We start from the raw sequence: 24,276 nt of genomic DNA on the forward strand, positions 1-24,276 counted from the left end.
ATCTTCATTTTACATGACAGTACAGATGATATGAATATTAGACACCTAATTTAAAAAATATTTTTACTTAGGGTTTCTTTAGCCTAGACTCACCTGGAACTCACTCTGTAGTCCAGGCTGGCCTCAAATTTTTGGTCATCCTCTTATGTTACATCCTGAGTGCTGGCATTAAAGGTGTGCATTGGGCTGGAGAGATGGCTTAGCGGTTAAGCGCTTGCCTGTGAAGCCTAAGGACCCTGGTTCGAGGCTTGGTTCCCCAGGTCCCACGTTAGCCAGATGCACAAGGGGGCACACACGTCTGGAGTTTGTTTGCAGAGGCTGGAAGCCCTGGTGCGTCCATTCTCTCTCTCTCCCTCTGTCTTTCTCTCTGTGTCTGTTGCTCTCAAATAAATAAATAAAAATTAAAAAAAAAAAATAAAGGTGTGCACTAACACACCCAGGTTAGCCTCTTGATTTTTTGACATTGTTGCCAAAAACATATATTGAAAAAAAGGCAACTTTGTTCACAAGTTCACACATGATGGTGGCCCCACTAGAAATCCACATGCAGATAAATGAAATTGACCCATATCTCTCACCCTTTACAAAACTCCATTTAAAATGGATCAAAGACTTTAATATGAGACCCAACACTAATATATGAGAAACACTTCAAAATATAGGCATAGGCAAGGATTTTCTGAAAAAGGCTTAATAGCTCAGGAAATAAAACCAAAAATTGGTAATTGCATGAATTTATAAAGCTTCTGCAATCAGAACAATTAAGTGAAGAGACAGTTTACAGAGTGGGGAAAATCTCTGCTAGCTATACATCTTACAGTTGATGGATATGTAGACTATATGAAGAACTTGTTTTGCTTGTGTGTAAATGTGTGTGGGATATATATATATACACACACACATACATCTATGTGCCCATATGGTATGTGATGCTCTCACCTGTGGAAAGAGGTGCTAGTCTATGGTGGCTGGAACTCTGTTTTTTTCTGCACCCACTTCTCCAGTTCTCTTTGTGAGACTAGGACTATACTCTTCCATATCCAGCTGCTTACATGGGGTCTGGAGATTTGAACTTGGGTGGTTTCTGGTCCTCGGGACCTCATACTTGCCCAGGAAACACACTTAACCACTGAGTCATCTCTTTATTACTATGTAAAGAACCTAAAAGACTAAATATCAGGAAAACAAACAACCAAATTAATAAACAGGCTAATGAAATGAACAGACAGTTCTCAAAAGATAAAGTACAGATGGCTATTAAGCATATAAAAAAGTACAACATTATTAGCCATTATAGAAAGCTAATTAAAACAATGTTGAGATTCCATTTCATCCCACCCAGAATGGCCATCATTAAGAAAACAAATAATGGACTGGAGAGATTGCTTAATGGTTAAGGCATTTGCCTGGGAAACAAAAAGACCCAGGTTCTATTCCCCAAGAATGACATAAGTCTAATGCACAAGATGGCACATGATTCTGGAGTCGGTTTGCAGTGGCTGGAGGCCCTGGTGTGCCTATTCTCTCTCTTCCTCTCTCTCTCTCTTTCAAATAAATAAATAAAATACTTAAAAAATATGAAAAAAAGCAAGACTATGTGTTGGGGGATGAATGGGAATAACAGAAAGAGGGAAGGAGAGTAAAGGGAGAGTGAGTATGGTTAAAGTTCATGACATAATTATGTGGATATGTCTTTATGAAGCCCATTGCAATGTGCAGTGAATACATACCTACAACAAAGGAAAATGTATATGAAAATCTCCCATTAACACTTAGTACAAAGGAGCTGCTATTTAATAATTGCTGCCCAACTAATTATAGTCATAATAAGTAACAACAAGCTTTTTTGTTTTGAGTATCTTAGATAAACAAGCCTTTGCTTTTCACTTTGTAGATTAAATCTGTTTATGTATTGTAAACTTAGATATACTATTAACAAAGATTTCATATTTTTCTTTAGAAACTTATTCCTTTTGCTATGTTCACACAAAAGCAATCCAGTGCTGCTAACAGACTCCAGGTGACAGGCTCATCTCTCCTCTGCAGGTGTGCTGGTACTGCATATTGGGTTGCAAAGCAGAAGGAAGTTATGCAAAAGTCAGGCTAAACAATAATCACCTCCCCAATTCTGGAGAAGCGGTATGTCATGCTCAATGACAGGAAATCTTACCGAGCCTTATTAATGACAACTAAGTGTGTTTTCCCATTATGAATCTATTATTTCAGTGAATTGACACAGGTTTCAATTGAATCATAACTAAGATCCAACAGTGAAAGAAAAAGCTTCACCCAATTATGTTTTAAAAGTCTCATTACCTTATTTTCTCATAGATACCAGCCGATGGTAAAAGCATCTTTGAAGTCAAAGGCTTAGAGACTAATGAAAAATACGTGTTTGCAGTGGCTGCCTATTCTTCCACTGGGAAGTTGGTGGGTGATGCTGTTGGAGAGACAACTAAACCAGTTCTAATTTACCCACCCCTCTCTGCTGTGACTGCTCGCATGTACCTCACACAGGTACAAGAATTTGCTGCATTTTGTTTCACTGTATATTTCTTCCTGTTAAGCATTGCTAAAAAATTTCTAATGGAGGAAAATCACAACAGGTATTTTAAATCTCCTATAATACATATCTTTCATGATTGAGGTTTAGGTTCCATAAAATAGGAATTGTCCGTTCTCTTATTAGTGAATTTGCTTTCTTATAGTAACATTTATTCCCCAAGAGTACAAAGGTAATATATAATATTTTTTGAGAATTTAAAAAATATCAAAAGGCATGTAGAAGAAAATAAATGTTATTTGCTACTACCCAAAGTAGCAGATCATATGCCAGGGCAGTTCTGACAATGTCTGTTCTTAGTTGTCACAACCTAGTGGGTAGATAGTGGTATCTAGTGAGTACAGGCTAGGAATGCTGACATGCACCCTACATTGCAATGGAGACAGCCCCTCTCAATAAAGAATTATTCAACACATGCTGAGGATGTAATTCAGCAGTAGCAGGATATTTTTCCTAGCATGTACAATATCCTGAGTTTAATTCTGAACACTGCCTTCCAAAAATTATCCAATATAAAAATGTGAGTAGCAGCAGGGTTGTGAAAACCTGACCCAGAGACATCCTGTCATCTTTGTACATCTATTTGTCAATCAATTTATCTATCTATCTATCTAACTATCATCTATCATGCCTATGTATGTATGCACTGTTTATTATCTATATATCATCTTTCGATCATCTATGCATATGCATACATACATATATATAAATTTTAGGATGCTGTGTAATTTTAATTATACATATTATTACATGATATTTTCATTTAATATATATAATCAACATCTCTCAACCTCATTAAGAATATTCCACGTTTTTTTTTTTCAGTTTTTAAAGCTCACATTTGTATTTATTTATTTGATGGAGAGACAGAAAGAAGGGCAGACAGAAAGAGAGTGAGTATGGATGTGTCAGGGCCTCCTATAACTCCAAACAAACTCCAGATGCATGTACCACTTTGCATATCTGGATTTATGTGGGAATTGGGAAATTGGACTCAGGTCATCAGGCTTTGCAAGAAAGTGCCTTTAACCACTGAGCAATCTCTTTAGCCACCCAAAGTATTTTTCACTGACTGTGGCATTATATGTAAATATATATACCATATTTTACTTAATAATTCTTTTACTGGACATTTATACATTTTCTAGTATTTTGCTATTACTAAAAAGCTATAATGCATAACATTGCATGGAAGTCTTTACATGGATCCATGGTTGTTTTCTTTTTTAAAAAAATTTATTTATATTCATTTATTTGAGAGGTGGGGAGAAAGAGGCAGCTAGAGCGAATGGGCACACCAGGGCCTCCAGTCTCTGCAAACAAACTCCAGACGCATGTGCTACCTCATGCATCTGTCTAATAGGGGTACTGGGGAATTGAACCTGGGTTCTTAGGCTTCTCAGGCAAGTGCTTTAACTGCTAAGCCATCTCTCCAGCCATGGTTATTCTGTTAAGCTAAAGAACTTCATAGAGGGGAACTTGCTAGGTCTATAGAGACAGATATTTCTGAGTTCAAGTTCAAGCTTCTTATAGTAGCCATGTGATACTGAGGAAGTATGAGGAAGTAGTGTTTTTTTTTTTTTTTTTTAATCTTTGTGTCTGGGCATGATGTGAGTATGTATGCTCATGTGGGTGTGTACATGTGGAGGTGCACAGGTAGAGCTGAGAAGACAACCGCTCAGGTCAGTACTCACCTTCCACTCTGTTGAGATAGGCTCTTTTTAAAAAAAATATTTTATTTTTATTTATTTATTTGACAGAGAAAGAGGGAGGGAGGGAGGGAGAGAGAGAGAGAGAGAGAGAGAAAGAGAGAGAGAGAGAGAGAGAGAGAGAGAGAGAGAGAGAGAGAGAGAGAGAGAAGGACATGTGGACATGCCAGGGCCTCCAGCCATTGCAAACAAACTCCAGACCTGTGGGCCCCTTTGTGCATCTGGCTAACATGGGTCCTGGAGAGTCGAACCGGGATCCTTTGGCTTTGCAGGCGAGGCAAACGCCTTATCTGCTAAGCCATCTCTCTAGCCCGAGATAGGGTCTTTTTTTTTTCACTGCTGCACGAAACTGGCCTGACTGAGGACTTTTTAGCCAATGAGCCATTTCCCCATTCCCATCAGCAACTAATTTTTATCTGTGAAGTGGGGATAATAGTGGTACCTTCCACAGGTACTAAGTATATCAAATGTCCCAGAGTAAACACTGTATTGTTATTTTTAGTTATAAATATACCTATGACTCATATTTCCTCTGAAATAGCCATTGTCTTACTTAAAACATGCCGCCTGTGAATAGGACATTAGAGTGGCTCATTGACTTAGGTCTTAGGCATCTTGTTTTAAGCCATTGTTGGCTGTGGAGAAGATGGCTATTCTAAAATTTATCCTATTTCTACTGTGCTATTTTTCTCTTAATAGTTGATAAGTATTATAAGCTTGGATCTCAGTGGCTTTTTATATGATCATATTTTTCAAAGAAAATTAAATTGACAGAATTGCTAGGATTTGTCTGGCATTGGTGTAACATGTCATATTGGCTCATGATTTTCTGATATTTTGATTTCTTTGGAATTTAATATATTCTCTAATTTGCAGTGATGGACTTAGTGTGAATAACTGAATATTTCATCAAGACCTAATTTTTCTCCAGGGAGTGGTTTGACTCTTGGGTTTCATTTGGCAGAACTTTCATTGAAAGTTAATAAAATGAAGCCCAAGCTATACTGCTGTGGTAATGAGAAGTGTCACGAAGTAATGACCTGTGTTTCTTTATTGACACTATATCTGCAGCTCTCTAGTTTATTGATGACAGTTTATGGGCATTTTCTCATAAATGTTAAGTGGCTAAAGCAAAAATTTCTTACTTATTAAACTTCCTTAATTTATAACTTAAGATTAAGCTTTTAAATTCCAACTTAATATACTTTTCTTCTGAAAGTATAATTCAGATTTCATAAGAGTGGTTAGTATTAGTTTCAAGACAACTATGTTCATTAAAACATCATAAATATTACAAAGTAAAATATAAACATATTTCCATAAATACCTTTAGTTAATCTGGTTTGGGGTTTTTTTTTTCTTTATTTTTCTTTATTTATTTGAGAGTGACAGACAGAGAAAGAGGCAGAGAGAGAGAATGATTGCAAATGGGCGCACCAGGGCCTCCAGTCACTGCAAATGAACTCCAGACACATGCACCCCCCTGTGCATGTGGCTAACATGGGTCCTGGGGAATCAAGCCTCAAACCGGGGTCCTTAGGTTTCACAGGCAAGCGCTTAACCATTAAGCCATCTCTCCAGCCCTGGTTTTGGGGATTTTTAAAGTTGTACTTTTACTCAAAGTTCTTTGATAAACATTAATAAAGTCAGATGGATAACAAAATTTCCCATTAATGTAGAAACTTAGCAACTTAGTCAGTTTGGAATTTTTTTTCCTGAGGAACCTTTTACAAATATATATATATATATATATATGTTCTTTTTGGTTTTTCAAGGTAGGGTCTTATTCTAGCTCAAGCTGACCTGGAATTCACTATGTAGTCTCAGGGTGGCCTCAAACTCACAGAAATCCTCCTACCTCAGCCTCCTGAGTGCTGGGCCCGACTCCACAAGTATATTTTTAATTAATATTTAATTAATGTTTTGGGGGGCCTAATTCCTTTTTACTATAGTACTTATTATTTAAAAATACTCACACTGGGTCTGGGAGATGGTTAAATTGGTAAAGTGTTTGCTATGCAAGCATGCTGAATTTGGATCGCCAGTATTCACCTTAAATTTGGGCATCAAGGAGACGACCTGAAATTCCACCACTGAGCAGGCAGAGGCATGAGAATCTAGTGACTTGCTGGCTAGCTAGTTAGCTGTAGTAGTGAGCTCTGGGTTCAGTGAGAAAACTTGTCTTAAAAAAATTGTGGAGGGTGACCGAGGAAGACACCCAACATTGACCTCTGGCCTCTACATGCATGTGTACATATGTGCATACATTCCACAACTGCACCCACACATATTTGAAAACACATGTACATATGCATATCATGTACACACATGCAAGAAAAGTTTCAACTTGTTTTCAAGGCATTTTGACAGAAATAAATGCCCCACTGCCCATTTTTCTTCAAATTCTGACCCATCTCTCCAATCTCTCCTAAAGGTTCTGTGGTCATTTCCACTACTGGTTCTTCCCGCATCCCATCAAAACTGTGCCAGCCTGGATCTTTTTCTTGCCTTAAGTTTCAACTCAAGTACTCCTTCCCTTTTGAAGCCTCCATTTTCATCTTCCAAATCTCCACAGTAGTTATTCTTTATCACTTCTCTGTGGTTTTGTGTGGTCTATGCCTTTACCTTGATTCTAGTTACATGGCATTTGAGGCCATCCCGGAGGACTGCAGAATCTGCTCCTTCCGTGTTTAGCTAAGAATAAAAGCTTCACGAAAGCTTGCTGGTCGGTGAATTATGACAAGTCATTTGGCAGACCAGAGACATTCTGTTTCTGTATGTTTTTTCCTAGGAGTGGAAAACATTCAAGTAACACAATATTTACATGCTCAATCCAACGAACTTATTTATTCTTTTTTCCCTGACCTGCTTTCATAAAGGATTAGAAGCTGCACACAATTCATTCTGCGAATGTTTATACCTTTATATATATGCATTTAAACAGGATCACTTTTAGAAATGTCTTTACAGACATGTATTTTATCAAAAGAAATGGGTCCTCCCGAGTTTCTGCACTCCACCACTGAAATTATTTTGCTTAATTGTTAAGTTTGTTAAAAAGACAGGACTGGGCTGGAGAGATGGCTTAGCAGTTAAGCGCTTGCCTGTGAAGCCTAAGGACCCCGGTTCGAGGCTTGGTTCCCCAGGTCCCACGTTAGCCAGATGCACAAGGGGGTGCACGCGTCTGGAGTTCGTTTGCAGTGGCTGGAAGCCCTGGCGCGCCCATTCTCTCTCTCTTCCTCTATCTGTCTTTCTCTCTGTGTCTGTTGCTCTCAAATAAATAAATTAAAAAAAAAAAAGACAGGACTTCCTGGAAAGCGTTTCTGTTTTATTCTTTGTGCTTTTCAGCTGTGAACCCTTCCTTGCACAAAAGCACTGAAAGTGTCAGTCAGAATGAGAAAAGAATGAGGTAGATTTCATATATCAGGTTGGGGAAATTTGATTGTTTCTCTTGGAACAGATTGTTCATTATAACAGTATCTATAATAAATGGAGCACTCTGCTGAGATAGATGAAAATGAAATTAATTTGGCTCAGATGTGATCTTTGTTTTGCTTATGAGGATTTGAAAAATCCTTACAGAGTTTCAAATTTCCATGCAATTTAGAAATAAAAGAGATTTCAAAATGCATCTGCTTTTCTCACCAGCGGCCATCTCGCTCCCTCACCACAGTGCCGTGAAACAGAACAGCAAGTGGGAATACCTGCACATGAAATTAGCATGTGACAGGGCCATATTAGAATTCTGCTTTAAAATATCCATATCCCAGATTGGAAGATCACATGAGATAATGTGCTTTTCATTACAGGTTGCCTATCAGATCGGTAGCTATGAGCTGGCCAAGAAAGTTTTCTCACCAGCTTGGGATTATTTTGTTGCTTCACCCCCTCAGGATGAGCAGTCTGTTATTTGCTTAAGCAATATCATGACAGTAACGCAGAGAAGGTAATTATAAAGATTATTTTAAAATACTAATTTGTTTACTGAAGTTATAGGTGGTGGCTATGAAGCCCTGAATGAATGTATTTTCATTATCATGTTAAGGCAGTCCATTTAAAATTATATCTAGTCAGAATGATAAAAGTGTGCATTCCAAGATCTTCATTTTTTGCTAGAAATCTCCTGGCTTGAGTCAGGAAAAACAACGACAACATACAGAGAGAAGTTATAGAATAAAAGTGCCAAATGTTATCAGTCATGCAAGGAGACAAAAATATTCACTGGAGACTTTTGAAATGGACCAGATAAAGTTGGGATTGAGGTGAGAGTTAAGGTCAGGGTTGGTGTGTAGACCGTGATTGTGAAGGTTCTCCTTTGCTTAAAATAAGCTCCCAGGGTTAGACCATCAGTAAGTGCAAATAAGCTGGTGGAAGCTATACAATATACAATGGTTTTTGTTTAAGAGCAGCCTCAGACAGAAGCACTAATATAATTGCAGGCTACATCTCAACAAAATTCAGAATAAAAACTACTTTACCTGCTTATTAATGCCTGAAATTCTTTGGATGGGAAGAGAAGACCAGGACCAGGACTAGGGAGATGGCTCAGTTAGTGAAATGCTTGCCATGGAAGTGCAAGAACCCGAGTCTGGATGCCCCGCCCCATGTAAATGCCACGCAGGATGGAAACCCTTCTATAGTCCCCGTGCTATGAAGGCACTTTAACTAGACTAGCCAAATTAGTGAGCTCTGCATTCAAGTGAGAGACCTTGTCTTAATAAATAAGTCAGTGAATAATTGAGGAAGACATATAACATCAACCTTTATTTGCACATGCTCCTGAACACATGTGTAGCCATGTACATATGGACATATAAACATGTACATATTTACACCAGGCACACGTACAGATGCAAAAAAGACATCAAACCCTTCATTCCTCAAAGTTAATAGAAAAGGCAAATGTTGTGTTTATCAAGGTATTAATAATTTCTTCTTACATAAAGGTATAATTCTGTTTCCATTCAATAAATGTTGACTTAGCATTTGCCATGTGCAAGGATCTTGGACTCTCTAGGATAATGAGCTGAGTGGGATTTTAAGAGAAGGAAGATGCAGGACTTAGATTTTTAAAAATATATTTATTTATTTGAGAGAGCTAGAGAGAAAGATGGAGAGAGAGAGAGAGAGAGAGAGAGAGAGAGAGAGAGAGAGAGAGAGAGAGAGAGAGAGAGATAATTGGCATACCAGTGCATCCAGCCACTGCAAACGAACTCCAGAAGCATGCACCACCTTATACATCTGGCTTATGTGGGTCCATGGGAATCAAAACTAGGTCCTTGGCTTTGCAGGCAAATGGCTTAACTACTATGCCATCTTTCCAGCCCCAGGATTTAGATTTTTATGTGACTTGTAGAAGAGGAGAAGGAGCGAAGAGATTGTGATCTCAGGTTAACTGGGACGTCTATGACGTTTACTAAGGGCACATAAGAGGTAGACTGAGTGCTGACAGGAAGATAATGGACATTTTGCCTCTGGTTTTCCAGCAAGATGTCTTTATGGATTAGAGATGTCAGGAAATGTATTTGTTTAGTGCTGGCTGCCATTCAGGAGCCAGTCACAGTCAGATGTAGCTATTTAGAATTTGTCCATGAAGGTCATCATGGAAATATTGAAAGTGAGCCCCATCTCTCTGGGTGACTGTTGAGAAGAAAAGATACAAGGGTGGCATTGAATCCTGACAATTTAAGGGACAGGTGAAAGAGGTGGAACAATGAAAGGCCATTGAAAAGTTGCTGACGAGAAGATAAAAATCCAGGAAAATGCACTGCCAAGGGGAGTGAGAGTTTTACCTGGGGGACAACACGCCGTATCAGATGCTAAGGACAGGCCAGGCTCAAGGCAGTGCTGAGTAGGATGGAAACCAGGAGGCAGACTTCAAAATTTGGAGGACACCAGTGAATTCAAGAGCCATGGCATGATGGCTTGAAAGTGATTGGCTAAGTATATGAAAATGGATAATTATAATGAGCAAAAGCCACTCATGTGGCACTGGGTGGGAAGGAGAGGAGGGAAGCAGACAGAAGGTTAAGAGGGAAGGCAGGCTTACAGGAAGAAGTTGCAGGGTACATGGAAGAGAACCAGTGCAGAGGGAGGAGCTGAAGATACAAGAAAATGCTGCTGACACTAATGCTGTCATGCTAGAGCCAGGAAGGCATGAGAGGTCAGGTGAGTTAGAACACTTTTATGGGGAATGTACACAAGGAGTTGTCTAAGGTAAGTGCAAGTGTTCATGGGAAGCACAGTGACATAGCTAATGGTATATGACATGTATTTGTAGTGATCCTTAATGGCTGAGAGTCCCATTTGACTCACCTTTATATCCCAGGGTCTAGGACATACATGGCTTTTCAACAAATTCCACTTTGAATGAAAGGATGAAGAAGTAGATAAATGACTTATGTAACAGGAATATAAAAGCTTGTCAGTGACCTCCCTACAGGGTCAGACATGCTACAGAGGTGGTTGTAACCTAAGGTGCTGAGAACATTACTACTAAAAGATTGCCCCGAGTCTGAAGTAAGTAGGGGAGGAAAGCAAGCTAGGAGACCATAGGTTGGAATAAGGGTATGTGTCAAGATCATCATGACAACAAGAAAGTTTGCACTGTAGAGTAGGAGAACTGAAAAAAGCCCAGAGTTTAACATGGTGCAGCCATCTTCAGGTGTGAATAATGCGAATAAGGATGTCAGATCTGGTTTTATATCCGGTCATAGGATATGTAGGGTAGCTGTCACCTGCCACTTAAGAGAGAGGGTGGGTTTGTCACCAACTAAGCCTTGGACCAAGGAAGCAACAGTGGAAACAAAGAAGAAAGACTGCAGCTTTCAGTATTGCCAATGGTTGGTACTGTAGACTTCAATTAGAGAAGATAAATAGAAATAATCCAAGACTTATTAAAACTCTCTCTCCTTAATCATAACTGAGTTTGCTATAAATGATCCCAATTTCCATAAAGTTCAAAAATTAAAATACTGATCCTGTTCTCTAACCTTACTTGTAGTGATTTCATTATACTGGTAGAAAAGAAATTTATATATAAGAAAAAAAAGCCAGCATTTATTTTTATAGACCTGTGACATACTATTTTAGCAGCTTCTATTTCTTAATTGTGAGCTTGTGTTCAGTTTTAATTTAGGCAGCAGTTCAAGACCAGCTGTTCCATATGTGGTTGTTGCCAGTGGGGTCACTGTGTGGATGCTGAGAGCAACTAAACCTAAGAAGTGGAATACACGTGCTAGGCAGAAAATCCTGTGGTTCTACCTGTAACACCACTCGTTTCTCTTGCAGGCTGCATTTGGATATTTTGGCAGAAACTTCTTCAATCCTTTTATACCTTTTCCTTAGAAATATCTTTATAACAAGTGACATTAAAATTAAAGAAGAAAATCTTTTCTGTGATAACATTAAAGGCAATGAGATCTTCCCTGCCCAACAAGTAAGTCAACTCAAGTGACGAAAACCAAGTTGGTCTCATTGTTGCTCCTTGATATTTCAAGGTCATATTCTTTTGGGGACTGTGTGCTCTGTCTCGTGAGTGGACTAAGAGGATCCGGCACACGTATTGTTGCTTTATTTCATATTCCATGTAGGGTTTGCAGCCGTCGTTCATGTTTCTTTCCTTTCTAATTTACCTTTTTCCCCTGTAGACAAGAGTGGTATGTATTTCAGAATTCAAATCTGTGCAATATGTAAAGTGAAACCCCTGCAACTCTACCATCTGTAAGAATTTGGTGGTTTCATTTTCATATTTTTCCAATTTTTAAACTAGGCAAAGATAAAAACCCATTATTATGATTATTTGAAAATGGTATTTTGATCTACTTACTGTTCTGCAACTTGCTTTTTATATTTTGCATGTGCATGTGTGGTATGTGTCGTTTATGCACATGTGTGTATTGGAGTACACGTCCTGTGCATGTGTGTGTGCGGAGGCCAGAGGTTGGTGCAGTCTTTTTATCACTCACCCACATATTTCCATGAGATGGAGTTTGTGTCTAATCAGGAGCTGCTGTTTTCATTAGCCCCAGTGATTCTCTAGTCTCCACTTTCCACAGAACTGGGGTTGCAGGCATGTGTGGCCTTGTCCAGCAGTTTAATTGGGTGCTGAGAATAGAATATAGTTGATTGCAGGCCCTCTCAGGTCCTTAGGCTTGCACAGCAAGTGCTTTTAACTGCTGAGCTATCCCTCCCCTGGACCAATTTACCTTTTAATACTTATTATCATGGTCATTTTTTTTTTTTTTAGAGAAAGTGTGTGTGTGTGTGTGTGTGTGTGTGTGTGTGTGTGTGTGTGAGAGAGAGAGAGAGAGAGAGAGAGAGAGAGAGAGAGAGAGAGAGAGAGAGAGAATGATAAAGGGAAGAGAGAGAGAGAGATCATTGGCATGCCAGGGCCCCAGCCACTGAAGCCTAACTCCAGATGTTTGCGCCACCTTGTGGGCATGTATGTCCTTGCATTTGCCTTACCTTTGTGTGTCTGGCTTATGTGGGATCTGGAGAGATCGAACATGGGTCCTTAGGCTTTGCAGGCAAGCATCTTAACAGCTAAGCCATCTTTCCAGCCCTTGGTCATGTTTTTATGCTGTTATATACCAACACAACATGTTATTTTTAATTCTGACATTGCATTCCTCTATAGAGGTAGGAACTTAACATGTCACCTGTGGACAGACTCCCACATGGTTACAAACATGGTTCTGCGTAAATCTGCAACCCTATAGTGTTTTTAATTCTAATAATCATCTTACACAGTTCTAGCTAGAACTTCTTTGTTCTGTCTCTTCTTTGCTAGATACGGATGGTTTAGTCATCTTGCTTCTTTCCTTTTCTCTTTTGCAGTTGTTTCCCCTACCCATTAATTTGCTCATTCATTAATTAACCAATAAAAATGTTACATGAAGTTATGCCAGTGGGGAAAAAATGACCTTTTGCTTGAGATAAATTCACTGTTCTGCGAGCTCAAGTTTTTTTACCCACTTATCAGTTCCTACTACATTGCATTTGGTCTTTTCTTTCAGCAGATCCAGTCTGAAAAGGAAACCATTTTAATAGTGTTTTGGTAAATTATAAAATGCAGAATTACCATGCTAGGAAAAGCTAGTTGTGTAGAAATTTCTACTTTCCTTTTTGTATAATGTTGTAAATATTAATACAAGATAACAAACTCCTCAGGAAAGGAAAAGAAAAAAGAGAGAATTTCCTTTTTAAGTTGCTGCTAATCTTAATCTTAAACCAGTAACTTCACATTTTGTCATCATTTTTATTCAGGTAGCAAAAGTGTAATAGAATATTAGTCTGGATTTTTGAAAATTCACCTCTTTCACATGCATCAAAAAGGGAAATCAGAATTGTTACTCAAGTGGCTATAATATTGTTCAGATACTAAATTTTAATTATTTGTCACAATTTATGATTTTGAGAACCAGAATTTTTTCTGAAATTAAAATGTAGCCAAATTTTTGTCTTGCCAATAAAAATGAGTACCTTTTCTGTTGTTTGTGGTCCCTGTATTTTTTCCAAACTATCCTGATGCTTAATTCTAAGATTATGCTATATATATGTAGTATAATTGGAAAGTTATTCTTGTTCCTAAATTTACAGTTTCTTCATTCCATCATCCATGCTGTTGTTAAACATAAGGATCACATTTCCTACCCTTTCCTCTCTGTAGTGACATGTGGAGTTAAACACCCAGTATTTAGCTTGAGTAACAGCATATGCTTTTTTCAGATTGCTAGACTGAACGAATGTGAGAGAATACTAGTGGCATTGGACCTCAGCAACTTCCTCAATGATCCCAGCTATGCCCTCCAAGCAGTGACTCAGTGTTATGGCCTCCTCTCACCTATCATATATCACAATATTGTTCTGGTACCTGTTATACAGGTAAGGCTATCCCTCACCATGTGAGGTATTTTTATAATGACAATTCAGTATTTTATTATGGGAAAGAGAAGCAGTCTGTCCTTCATGAAGTACACATAAGCCAAAAAGCATGAAATTTTGAATAAATTTTATGTCTGAGAGAGCATAAAGAAGCATATAAAGTGTATTTCTTTGAACACATCCAGCCCCATTGCTGCTCAACATCAAATATTGGCGATAGTCATCTCTTCATTTTCACTTACCTCAGGATTGGGGAGATGGCTCAGTGAATAAAGCACCTGTGTTGCAAGCATGAGGGCCAGAGTTTAGATACCCAGCCCCTACATGAATGCAAAGTGGGTATGGTGATCCATCTGCAGTCCTGTTGCTTTGGACATGGAGACAGGGGATCCCTAGAGCAAGCTGGCTAGCTAAACTAGCTGAATTGGTGAGCTCTGATTTCAACTGAAAGACCCTAACTCAGTAAATAAAGCGGGAATGATCAGGGAAGACACTTGATGTCAGCCTCTGGTCTTCATGCACACTTGCACATAAGTATGCCCACACACATACATAATGCATAGACACCACACAGAAGGTAATTTTAGTTTTCATGTTCCTATAATTGCAGATCTGGTGGTGTGTCATCAACACATATTACTAAAGCTATTATAAGGGTGAAATTGCAGTGAATAGTTCAAAACAGAATTAGTGGTTGAGTTCCATTCCCATTTAAAGGAAGCAAATGGACATTTTAAATTTATGGTGTTAAAACAACCAGATATTCATGTGAAAGAAAGTAGAGTTGGACCCCTATTTGTGCCATATAAACATATCTAGTAGTATTCAAGGCATAAATATAAAATAGAGCAAAAAAAGAGAAACAAACAAATATGACAACACCCAGGAGATAACATGTGTAGTCCAGGTTTAGGGGAAAATGTTGTAAGTGGAACAAAAGTTCTAGAACCATAAAGAAGCTAAATGTGCCTAAAAGCACAGAACAAAGATAATAGGAAGGTGTGGATTTGGAAAGTGATTCGAAGTTAATGAAAGATAAAATATATATAAGTAAAGTCTTACAAATAGACAATAACATAGTAGAAAAATCAGCACAGAGTATGAATAAGTAATTCACAGATGAGCAAATCAAAATGTCTTAGAAACATAGAAAAAGATGCTCAAACATTAAATATTCCTAGAAATGCACATCACATTAACAATATAACAAGGTCTGTAACTTATTGCTGGTGAAAATGTATTATGACAATGACATTCTCTCTCATTGATGGAGAAATGTGAATTATTATAAGCTTTTGGATTTTGATAAAGCAACTTTAGATAAAATCTAATTTTAAACAAAATTAAAAACAAATATACCTGACATTGTCATTCCTCTACCGGTAATTTATCTCATTGAATATAATTTTAATAAAATTAAAAGTACACCTATCTGACAGAGCTATCACACTATAAGTTATGTATTCCACAGAATAAAATTGTTAGTTGCCAGAATGTTTCTTCTATCTGTTGTGCCCTAGATCTATGGACTCTACCTCCTGAGGATATGGTACCACAAAATGGTCGTTGACTTAGGGAGTTACTGTGGCCTGAAGGGCAGAGCCTCATCCTTACTTATGACAATCTATTCTTGGATGGTGATTCAATTGTTGTTTAAAGTTGGCACTCAAACATATTTCAGGGTATTTACTGTGGAGGTCTTAATGGTGGCAACAGTAGTGCTAGATTTTAAAATATCAGTGACAAAAGAGTTTAATTTGAGGACAATGAACTATGGTCGCTCCACACCAGATGATACCTTGTGGCCATTAGTGAAATGAAATAGAGTTAGCACTGTAGACTTGGAGGGATTTTTTTGAAAGACAAAGTTGAAAGAGAAATGCAAATGTGAGAAAAGCATATGTGAATATCATTTTATAAAACAGCATTTCTGTGTTTATATGTACATTGATACATACATATGTATATATGAGCTTTGAGAAACCTGCTACAGTATTACTATGATTTGGATGAGGTGTTCAATGGAGATAGAAGGTGATCTTGGAGGGGAGGAATTAAAAAAACATTAAACATACTCACCAATGTGCTGTAACAATGAAATATTCCTAGAATGGAAGCCTAAAGCCAGTAATGTGCCTTGAAAGAGCTGATGTACATCTGTTAATATATCCTTGGGTGGAATCAGAATGATGAGTGAATTGCTGCAATCTTATCTTTACATTTCTGATGATTATTTAGCTCAGAACTGTGATGTGATATTGAAACCTAAACTTAATACTCTAGCTCTTGATCAAATTCACAAACATATAATGTGACACATGGAAAAAAGGAGGTAAAGACTAATGTTAGTTGATTTTTCAGTTATATGATCATTTAGATTTGATTTTAAAGGAAAGTCTCATTTCAGGTACCTGTAACCCTATACTACTCTCTGTAGCTTTTCAAGGTCATCGTATGTCTGATGTGACCTTTAGTTTCCTGGATTCTATATTAGTTACTTTACTCACTAATGTGATCAAAGACCTGATTAGAATCAGCTTAAGGGAGGAAGGGCTTATCTGGCTTAAAGTTTATGAAGGGATACAGTATACCTTGGTAAGGACTGCATGAATGTAGGAAGAGGAAATGGCTGGTCCTATTGCATTTACAACCAGGAAGCAGAGGGAGTAAACAGGAAGTGGGACCAAGTTATTAAAACCTCAAGGCTTATGTCCAGTGACCCACTTACTCCAGCAAGGTTTCACCTAAAGTTTCCACAACCTTCTCAAACAATGCCACCAGCTGTCAACCAAGTGTTTATATCCATGAGACTATGGGGAACATATTACCTTCAATCTGTAACAGATACATACAGCATTTGGCCTATATATCTTATGATACTTGTGAAACTATGCTTTGTTTTATACTTATTTGGTGTTCTTTTGTAGTTTTCAAGTTTATTTAAATGGATGATATCTGAAAATTGAATATATCCATTCTATCTGTACATCTATTTTATCTATGTATATTCTTATGTATAATAAGTGCTATCCATAATTACTGATTCCAAGAACATTTAATAATTTCAAAGTCATATGATTTTATACTGAGTAGGTATGATATTTTGACACAAAAATCATTCATTGTTTCTGTTTTTCAGATCTTGATAAAGTGTATCGTGGTGTTGCAAGGAATACCAAATATTGTTCACTCAAGGAAACAAATGTCAAGTTTTGAGAGCGTGCAACACATGATAGCCTGTTGTATCTTCTACATGACAAAGGTAACTCATCTCTTTTGTCTGGTATAACATTTAGGAGTACTGAGAATGTCAAACTACTTTTAATCACAGTGATTAGAACTCTTAAAAATAGCATTTCAAAGAATTTTTTTAGATGAAAAGCTAATATGAAGTATGACCATCACAGGATAGTCATCTGTTGGTGAACTTTTTGATAAAATTGTGGTGCTCTATAAACCAAACTTTGACGTTACTGAAATAGTATTTATATATGTTCTGTCCATTGTATGTGGTCACATAGAATGTATGTTTCAAATCTCTAAAACATTAGTAATGCTTAGTATGTTGTCCTCAGTCTGCATATCACCTTGTTAGGATGTGATCACAATGGAACCCAAGGACAGATCTGCATGGGTGAACCAGCGTTTGGAGTGTGGGGGTGGGGGGACTTGGATATCCAGAGATCAAGCTGCATGGTTATGACTTAAGGGCCAATAAGTGAACAATGGGAATGATAATGTCATGAGATCAGAATGTAAAAATGATGTTAAAAGTAAAGGAAAGGACAGACTAGGGAGCAATTCCAAGACTGTAGTACCCTGAACTCAACTGTAGAAGTAAACTGAGACTATAATGAAGAACAGTGGCAAATATGGAGATCTAACCTAGGGAGAGGGTGATGAGAATGTACACTGATTTTTCATTGAAATTTGCCACTTCATTTAAGCTCATATGTATGTATGTATGTGTGTGTGTGTGTGTGTGTGTGTGTGTATATATATATATATAATATTTATATTTATATTTATTTATTTATCAGGTCCTTTTTTATTTATTTGTCTTATGTCCAAAGAATTACAGAGAACCTCATCATAGCAGAGAAATGGAATAAATCATAAATCATTGCTGGTACTAGGTTTCTAATTTGGGTAAGGAATGGTAGGTGGTATCCCACATAGAAATGCAGAAAGATCACTAAGGGCTGGGATAGTCCATGAAGGCTTCACCTAAGAGATGAGAGTCTTGGACATGTTCTAAGTAAGAGTTGCAAACTCAAGCATCTCCTAGGGCCCTATAGGCAAAATAATGCATGATTTTCTTGGATACAAGGCAAGGGTTGTTGAGTCTTGAGCTGAACTTGCAACAACTAAAATTCTTTAAAAAGAAAAGAAAAATAACAAACTAACACTGTATCATAATCAAGAAGCCTTAAGAGATATAAGCAAAAAGAAAAGTAATTAAGGGAGAGAGGGTTATGGGGCTGGACTTTCATTAGGTGGGAAGACCTGTGCACCAGGTGGTATAGGTGGAAGGCATGAGAATTCGTGTGAGCAAATGCACCTGGACACTCATTGACAGTTCAGTCTATTGCATCATCTGAGTGGGCTGGTTTGATGGGATAGACCATTCATGTGGAGCAATGGATTTCCAACCTGTTAACCTCAGACCTATTATAAGAGGTCTATGTGCCCATAGATATGTCTGACATTGTAATAGAATCCGTGGATTCCTGCAGATATGTTATTTTTTTTGCAAGTATGGGTGAAAATGATTGAAATAGTTATTTTTTTTTTTTGAGCTTTTAGTTAATGAGAAGCATCACTATAGCGATGTTGCCACAGCCCAGGGTATAAAGCCATTTACTTTAAGGTAAAGAAAATAGAGGACAATTCCCTGGCAGCAGACGCCACATCCCTGGCTTCTCCTGCTGAATTCCTGTATCAGGGAGTTAAAGGAGCTGAGCAGGCCTATTGGTAAAGCAGAGAGGCTCACCTTAGGGCAGACTATCTGGGGAAAGGGCATTTTATGGGACCTCATGTATGTTGGAAACCAAGAGATAGAGGCAGAAGCTTATTTATCCACATTTCTTGACTCAAATGTTTGGATCCTGAAAGGTTCTAGGACAGAATCCAGTGACACTTCAAAGGAAGGTCATTCACTTCTACCTGTCTGTGTTAGGTAATTCTCTCATGGTCTTTCTGTTTTGTCCAGAGAAACACTGCCCAGGTGGGCTGGCCTGACCTTAAGCTTGCCTCTGTGGAGGTCTGGTAACAGAGAGGCCTCCACTTCAGCAAAGTAAGCCATCGTTTGCTAGCTGTTCATGGCCTGACCTCAAGAGCTGGAAATAAGAGTAGTCTTTTGCCCACCCACTGGTTTACTACTGTTGCAGAGATCTGTGACCTGCCTTTGTCAGTGTGAGAGAATGTTAGCTGTTCACAAGGAGAAAAAGTAGAGATTCACTAAAGTGTTTCAGTGCGTCAAGGGAGGAAGGGCAAGCAAGCCTGAAATAGTTGTGTTATTTATCCCTCACTATGTGAGAAGAGATGAGACATGATGTACTTCCAATAGGAGACCAAGAAAACCTCCAAGTGAAAGCAATAAGATGGCCCAAATCAACTGAATAAGCGGATACTAGAGGATATCAAACTTCTTCAAGTGAACAAACATTCTTGATGAAGATCATGGTGACAGGGCTTTCTAGAGTCTTGAGTCAAATCTGAAGGCTCAAGAAATGCCTTACAATGTGGATCAGAGGTTCCCAGAGATGATAAATAAATTCAGCAAGCAGATTGAAAATTCATAGTATGAAAATGAAAGGACGCTGGGTGTCAGGCAGGACTCAGGTTAGAACACTCAGGTAGAGGGATGTTGGTGAGATTTCTGACGTCAGAGACTAAGGACAATCTTCAAGTCTTGAGACCCAAAGAACAGATTACTTGCAATGAAAAGAGAATCAACTAGTTTCAAACTTTTTTTTATCAGTCACACTAGAAGGGAAGACATGGAAACATTGTTTGTAGAATTCTGAAGGATAAACCCTAAGGTCCAAAATTAATAACCAGGAAAGATAGCATTCGTTTGTGAGGGCAAAAATAAACATTTTCAGCAGGGCAGCTATTTGAAAGGCATTCTGCCCATGAACTTATCTGAGGAAAACACTTGAGGAAATACTTTATCAAATGACAATTGCTTCAGAATAGAAATCCCAGGACAGGGATAAGACAAAGGGGAGAAGAATAATGGGAGCACTGAATCTCATAACATATGTATTATTAAAATTAAATAGACAATAATGAGGTGACTAGGCCTTTGTAATGTAAATGTTGAAGTAGAGATTCTTGAAAGAGGAGTCATATATAAAAGAATGACTTATTAACAACTGAGAACTAAAACCTGTGTTCTGTTTAGGTGGGATGTGCACAGGTAGATTTGTGGGCCATGGATGTATTAGTTATATATAAATATATATAGCACAGGATTATCATTTTCTTTGATATATCATGTATTTGTAAAGGTGATGGGAATATATCACTATCAACAGAATTTGGATTTTTAACTTGACAGGGAAAGGATAATTGAACTGGGGAGAATGAGAGAGAGGAACCAAGATCAGGGAATAAAAACAGGGAGGGAAAATGGCTAATTTAGTAAAAGTAAGAAGGAAGAAAAAGATTATTTAAATGGAAGCAATTAAGGTATGTATATTAGTGATTTAACAAAGTATAAGTGGTCTTAGAAGACAGAGACTACTAGGTGGGCTAAAATGCCTAGTTCTTTTTTTTTTTTTTTTGGACTCAACAGCGGAGACAGGCTTTATTGGGGAAAGCCAGAGGACTCTGGTCAGGCAGGTCAGAAGCAACTTTCCTTACAGACTAGGGGATACTTATGGGGCGGTGGATGTCACTGGAATTCTTTGGTAGCAGGGCGATCCACCTTGCCTCAGGGCTTGGGCCACTACATGAAAGTGACAATCTGACAGGTGATTTGGGACATTCCAGGAAAGTGCCAATGGGGGATGGGTGGCCTGGGTCATTCAGGGAAAGTGATCAATGGGTGGTTGGGTCACTTGGGAACCAGAGAGTTACAATGAAACGGCAGTCGGAGTGCAAAGATGGAGTCGTTATGGTCCTCACAATAACACTCATAGCAGGCACCGCATGACAAGGAATGGCTTGCCCCCACCCAATCTGAGTCGGTGACGTTTTCTTCTCCAACTCACACATGCGGGGGTCCCGAGGCACAGAAGGGACAACTTGCCCCGGGTCACGCGGCTGTAAGCCCGACAATGGGCACGACACGGTAACCTCCTCACCATAACCTCTTGAAACGGGCGCGAGCCCTCCCTGCGGATGGGGAGACTGAGGCTGGGAGAGCCCACCCCGCCCGCACTCACTCGGCCTCACGCAGGCGACGAAGCACACCTCCGCCGTCCGCCTCGGGCTCGGCCCGGGACCCGCCAGGCTCCGCCTCGCCCCCCGCCGCGACCGCCTTCCCCACCGCCCGCCTCCTCCGCGGGCCGCAGCCTGCCAGGAAAACTCCCGCGCTGCAGCCGCCATGCGCCCCGACGCCATCGCCGTGAGCCTGACGTCCTAAAATGCCTAGTTCTAATGTGCATTATTTCAAAAAACACACCCCAAATAAAGTGACAAATAATGCAAAAATAATGAAGGAAAATGGTAATTTTTACATGAAAAAAAATCAGAGTTAGGCCCGACATTAACCAGGACAAAGAGAGATGTTGGGTAGTGTCCTTCCTTTGACTGGCCAGGTCACCTTGCCTGGTCATTGATGGCGTCTTGTCACTTGCCAGTCTCAGGAAGTCTTATTGACAAGGATTAACTATTAAGTCTGGACTGCATTTGATTCCATGCATCATAAAAAGGACTGAAATAAAACAAATCTTGAATTTTTTATATAGAAGCAAATTAAAGAACAATAAGATTATATGAAAAATGCCACAAAGGCATTTGATACCACGTAGAACCTTTCCTATTAAAATTTCTAATAAGTTGGGAATGGAAAGAAGAGGCTGTATAATGATAAAGACATTTACCTAAAATTTACAGCAAATATCACACTAAATGGCAAATTTCTGAAGCCATTTCCTTAGAAATCCAGCTCAGGAAATAGATGCTGACTTTTAATAGTGAGTCACATTTTCCGAAGTTGCTCCTTACACACCAAAGATTTTACAATAACTTTATAACTCAGGAGAAGAAACATAAGACATATATAATTATAGATGTTTAAGAAATACTCTAAAGAGTTATTAAAGAATATATAAAGTGATTGTACGTAAGTAGATTGTTTTTATCTCAGCCACGGTCAGTAACAGACTATGCCGTTTATGATACAGCATTTAAAGCTTAACAAAGATTCTAAAAACTTGCAGCAAGAAGCTGAAGCCTTGCCAAGGAGACACAAGAGAAGATGTGAGCATATGGCAGGCCATACTCAGTTCCTGCACAGGAGGATTGACTGTCATAGCAATGAAAACCCTTCCTGAAATCACACATTCGATGCGCTGCAGAGGCCAGAGGACAACCACCCCAGGTGTTACTCTCAGGAACTCTATGCACCTTTTTGTGAGACAGAGTCTCTTTTTGGCCTGGAGCTCACTAATTAGGGTAGACTAGCTATCTCATGAGCTCTGGGGATCCTCCTGTCTCTGTCTCCCCAGCACTGGGATTTCTGGCAGGTTCCCCAACACTGGTCAATGCCATGGTGTTAGGGATTAAAATCAGCTGTTCATGCTTGCTAAGAAACCACTTTACTAACTGAGGTATCTTCCCAGCCCCTCTGGAATAATTTTAAAGTTCTCATTAGTTACTAAATTTTACTATAAGGCAGATAAATCAACACAAAATCAGACTGCTAACAGGCCTGCCATGGCTTAAGGAACATTGTGGAAGAGAGGGCAGAAAGATTGTTAAGAGACACAGTGTGGGTAGGAATATCCTGAGGCATAGTCTTCTCCTTCCCCGCAGAGACTGACTAAAGCTTTAATGACTCTACAGTGAATACCAAGGATCACACTGAGGAGTGACCCAAGGGAAATGGGAATGGCAGTGACGAGGGTAAAAGAATATAACCTTTTATCAAATAAATACAAAAAAATAGTGTTAACACCATTGTGAGTAGAATAGATAAGCGAATTCAGGAATAGTCCTAAATCTATAGAAGAAAATAATCTGTTACAATGATAGCAATTTAATTGATTGAGAAAATGATAATTTATTTTAGTTGCATGTTCAATGAAAGGTGCTGGCTGGTATCCGTGGCTGTTACCATGGAGAGAACCAAGTCAGAGCCCTACCTCACACCATAAGAATGTTCAGGTAGACTCAAGGAGATTTGTATGGTGTTAGGGTGAGGGAGTATCCTTTACAACAAGACAGAAAATACACAGAAAAATTAAAAATATATAGATTACATGGCATTTCAAACATTTTATGGCAAGGCTTTATAAGCAAAGTTAAATATTAGGGTGGGAAAATATACAATAGCTACAGGATTATTAACATTGATAGGCGTAATCGTTGAGACAATATGGAGAATATTTAGTTTGTGAAAAGGAAAATCAAGTTTGCCTTTTGTGTTAGAGGTAATGGTTAAATATTTGAGGACTGGTGTTAGGTGACTAAGGACCATCTTCTGTGATCTGAGAGAAGTCATAACCCAGGAATGGCAAAGTGAGGTCTGCACTTTAGAAAAATAAAATGACTCAGGTTAAACAGCAGTGAGTAATTCAAAAGGGAAAAGAATGGAGGGAGGGAATGAATTAGAAGGTGAGAGATGATAACTAAAGTAGTGGGGAAAAGTGGGGGGCAGAGAGGATGGAAGGGGTTCAGGAATTACTTGAAATAGAGTTGAGAAATTGGAAATCGACAGAGACAAATGACCGAGAGGCAAGGGCCAATGGCAACGTCTGGCTTCATTGTCTGGACAGTTGTACAAGTGCAACACTTTTCTTTTAGTTTGCGTGTGTACATATGTGGACCCTGTGTGTGCATGCAGAAGCCAGAGAGAAGTGTTGGGTGTCTTTCTATGTAGCTCTTCTGCACTACTTTCCCCCCACAGCCTTTTATTGAACCTGAAGCCTCCTGTTTTTCAGTTAG

At 38.7% G+C, this 24,276-nt stretch overlaps 1 protein-coding gene across 1 annotated transcript in view; it reads left to right on the forward strand.

Moving 5' to 3' along the window:
* Positions 1 to 24,276, forward strand: part of Cfap54 (cilia and flagella associated protein 54) — a 290,039-nt gene that overhangs the window by 72,502 nt on the left and 193,261 nt on the right. The window contains exons 21-26 of the mRNA XM_045152254.1: positions 2,047 to 2,139; positions 2,332 to 2,517; positions 8,082 to 8,218; positions 11,563 to 11,710; positions 14,002 to 14,157; positions 17,297 to 17,419. Of these exons, the coding sequence (XP_045008189.1) occupies positions 2,047 to 2,139; positions 2,332 to 2,517; positions 8,082 to 8,218; positions 11,563 to 11,710; positions 14,002 to 14,157; positions 17,297 to 17,419 (843 nt within the window). The remainder of the gene's footprint in view (positions 1 to 2,046; positions 2,140 to 2,331; positions 2,518 to 8,081; positions 8,219 to 11,562; positions 11,711 to 14,001; positions 14,158 to 17,296; positions 17,420 to 24,276) is intronic.

Source organism: Jaculus jaculus, chromosome 6, assembly GCF_020740685.1.
Source record: "Jaculus jaculus isolate mJacJac1 chromosome 6, mJacJac1.mat.Y.cur, whole genome shotgun sequence".
NCBI classification, from domain to species: domain Eukaryota; kingdom Metazoa; phylum Chordata; class Mammalia; order Rodentia; family Dipodidae; genus Jaculus; species Jaculus jaculus.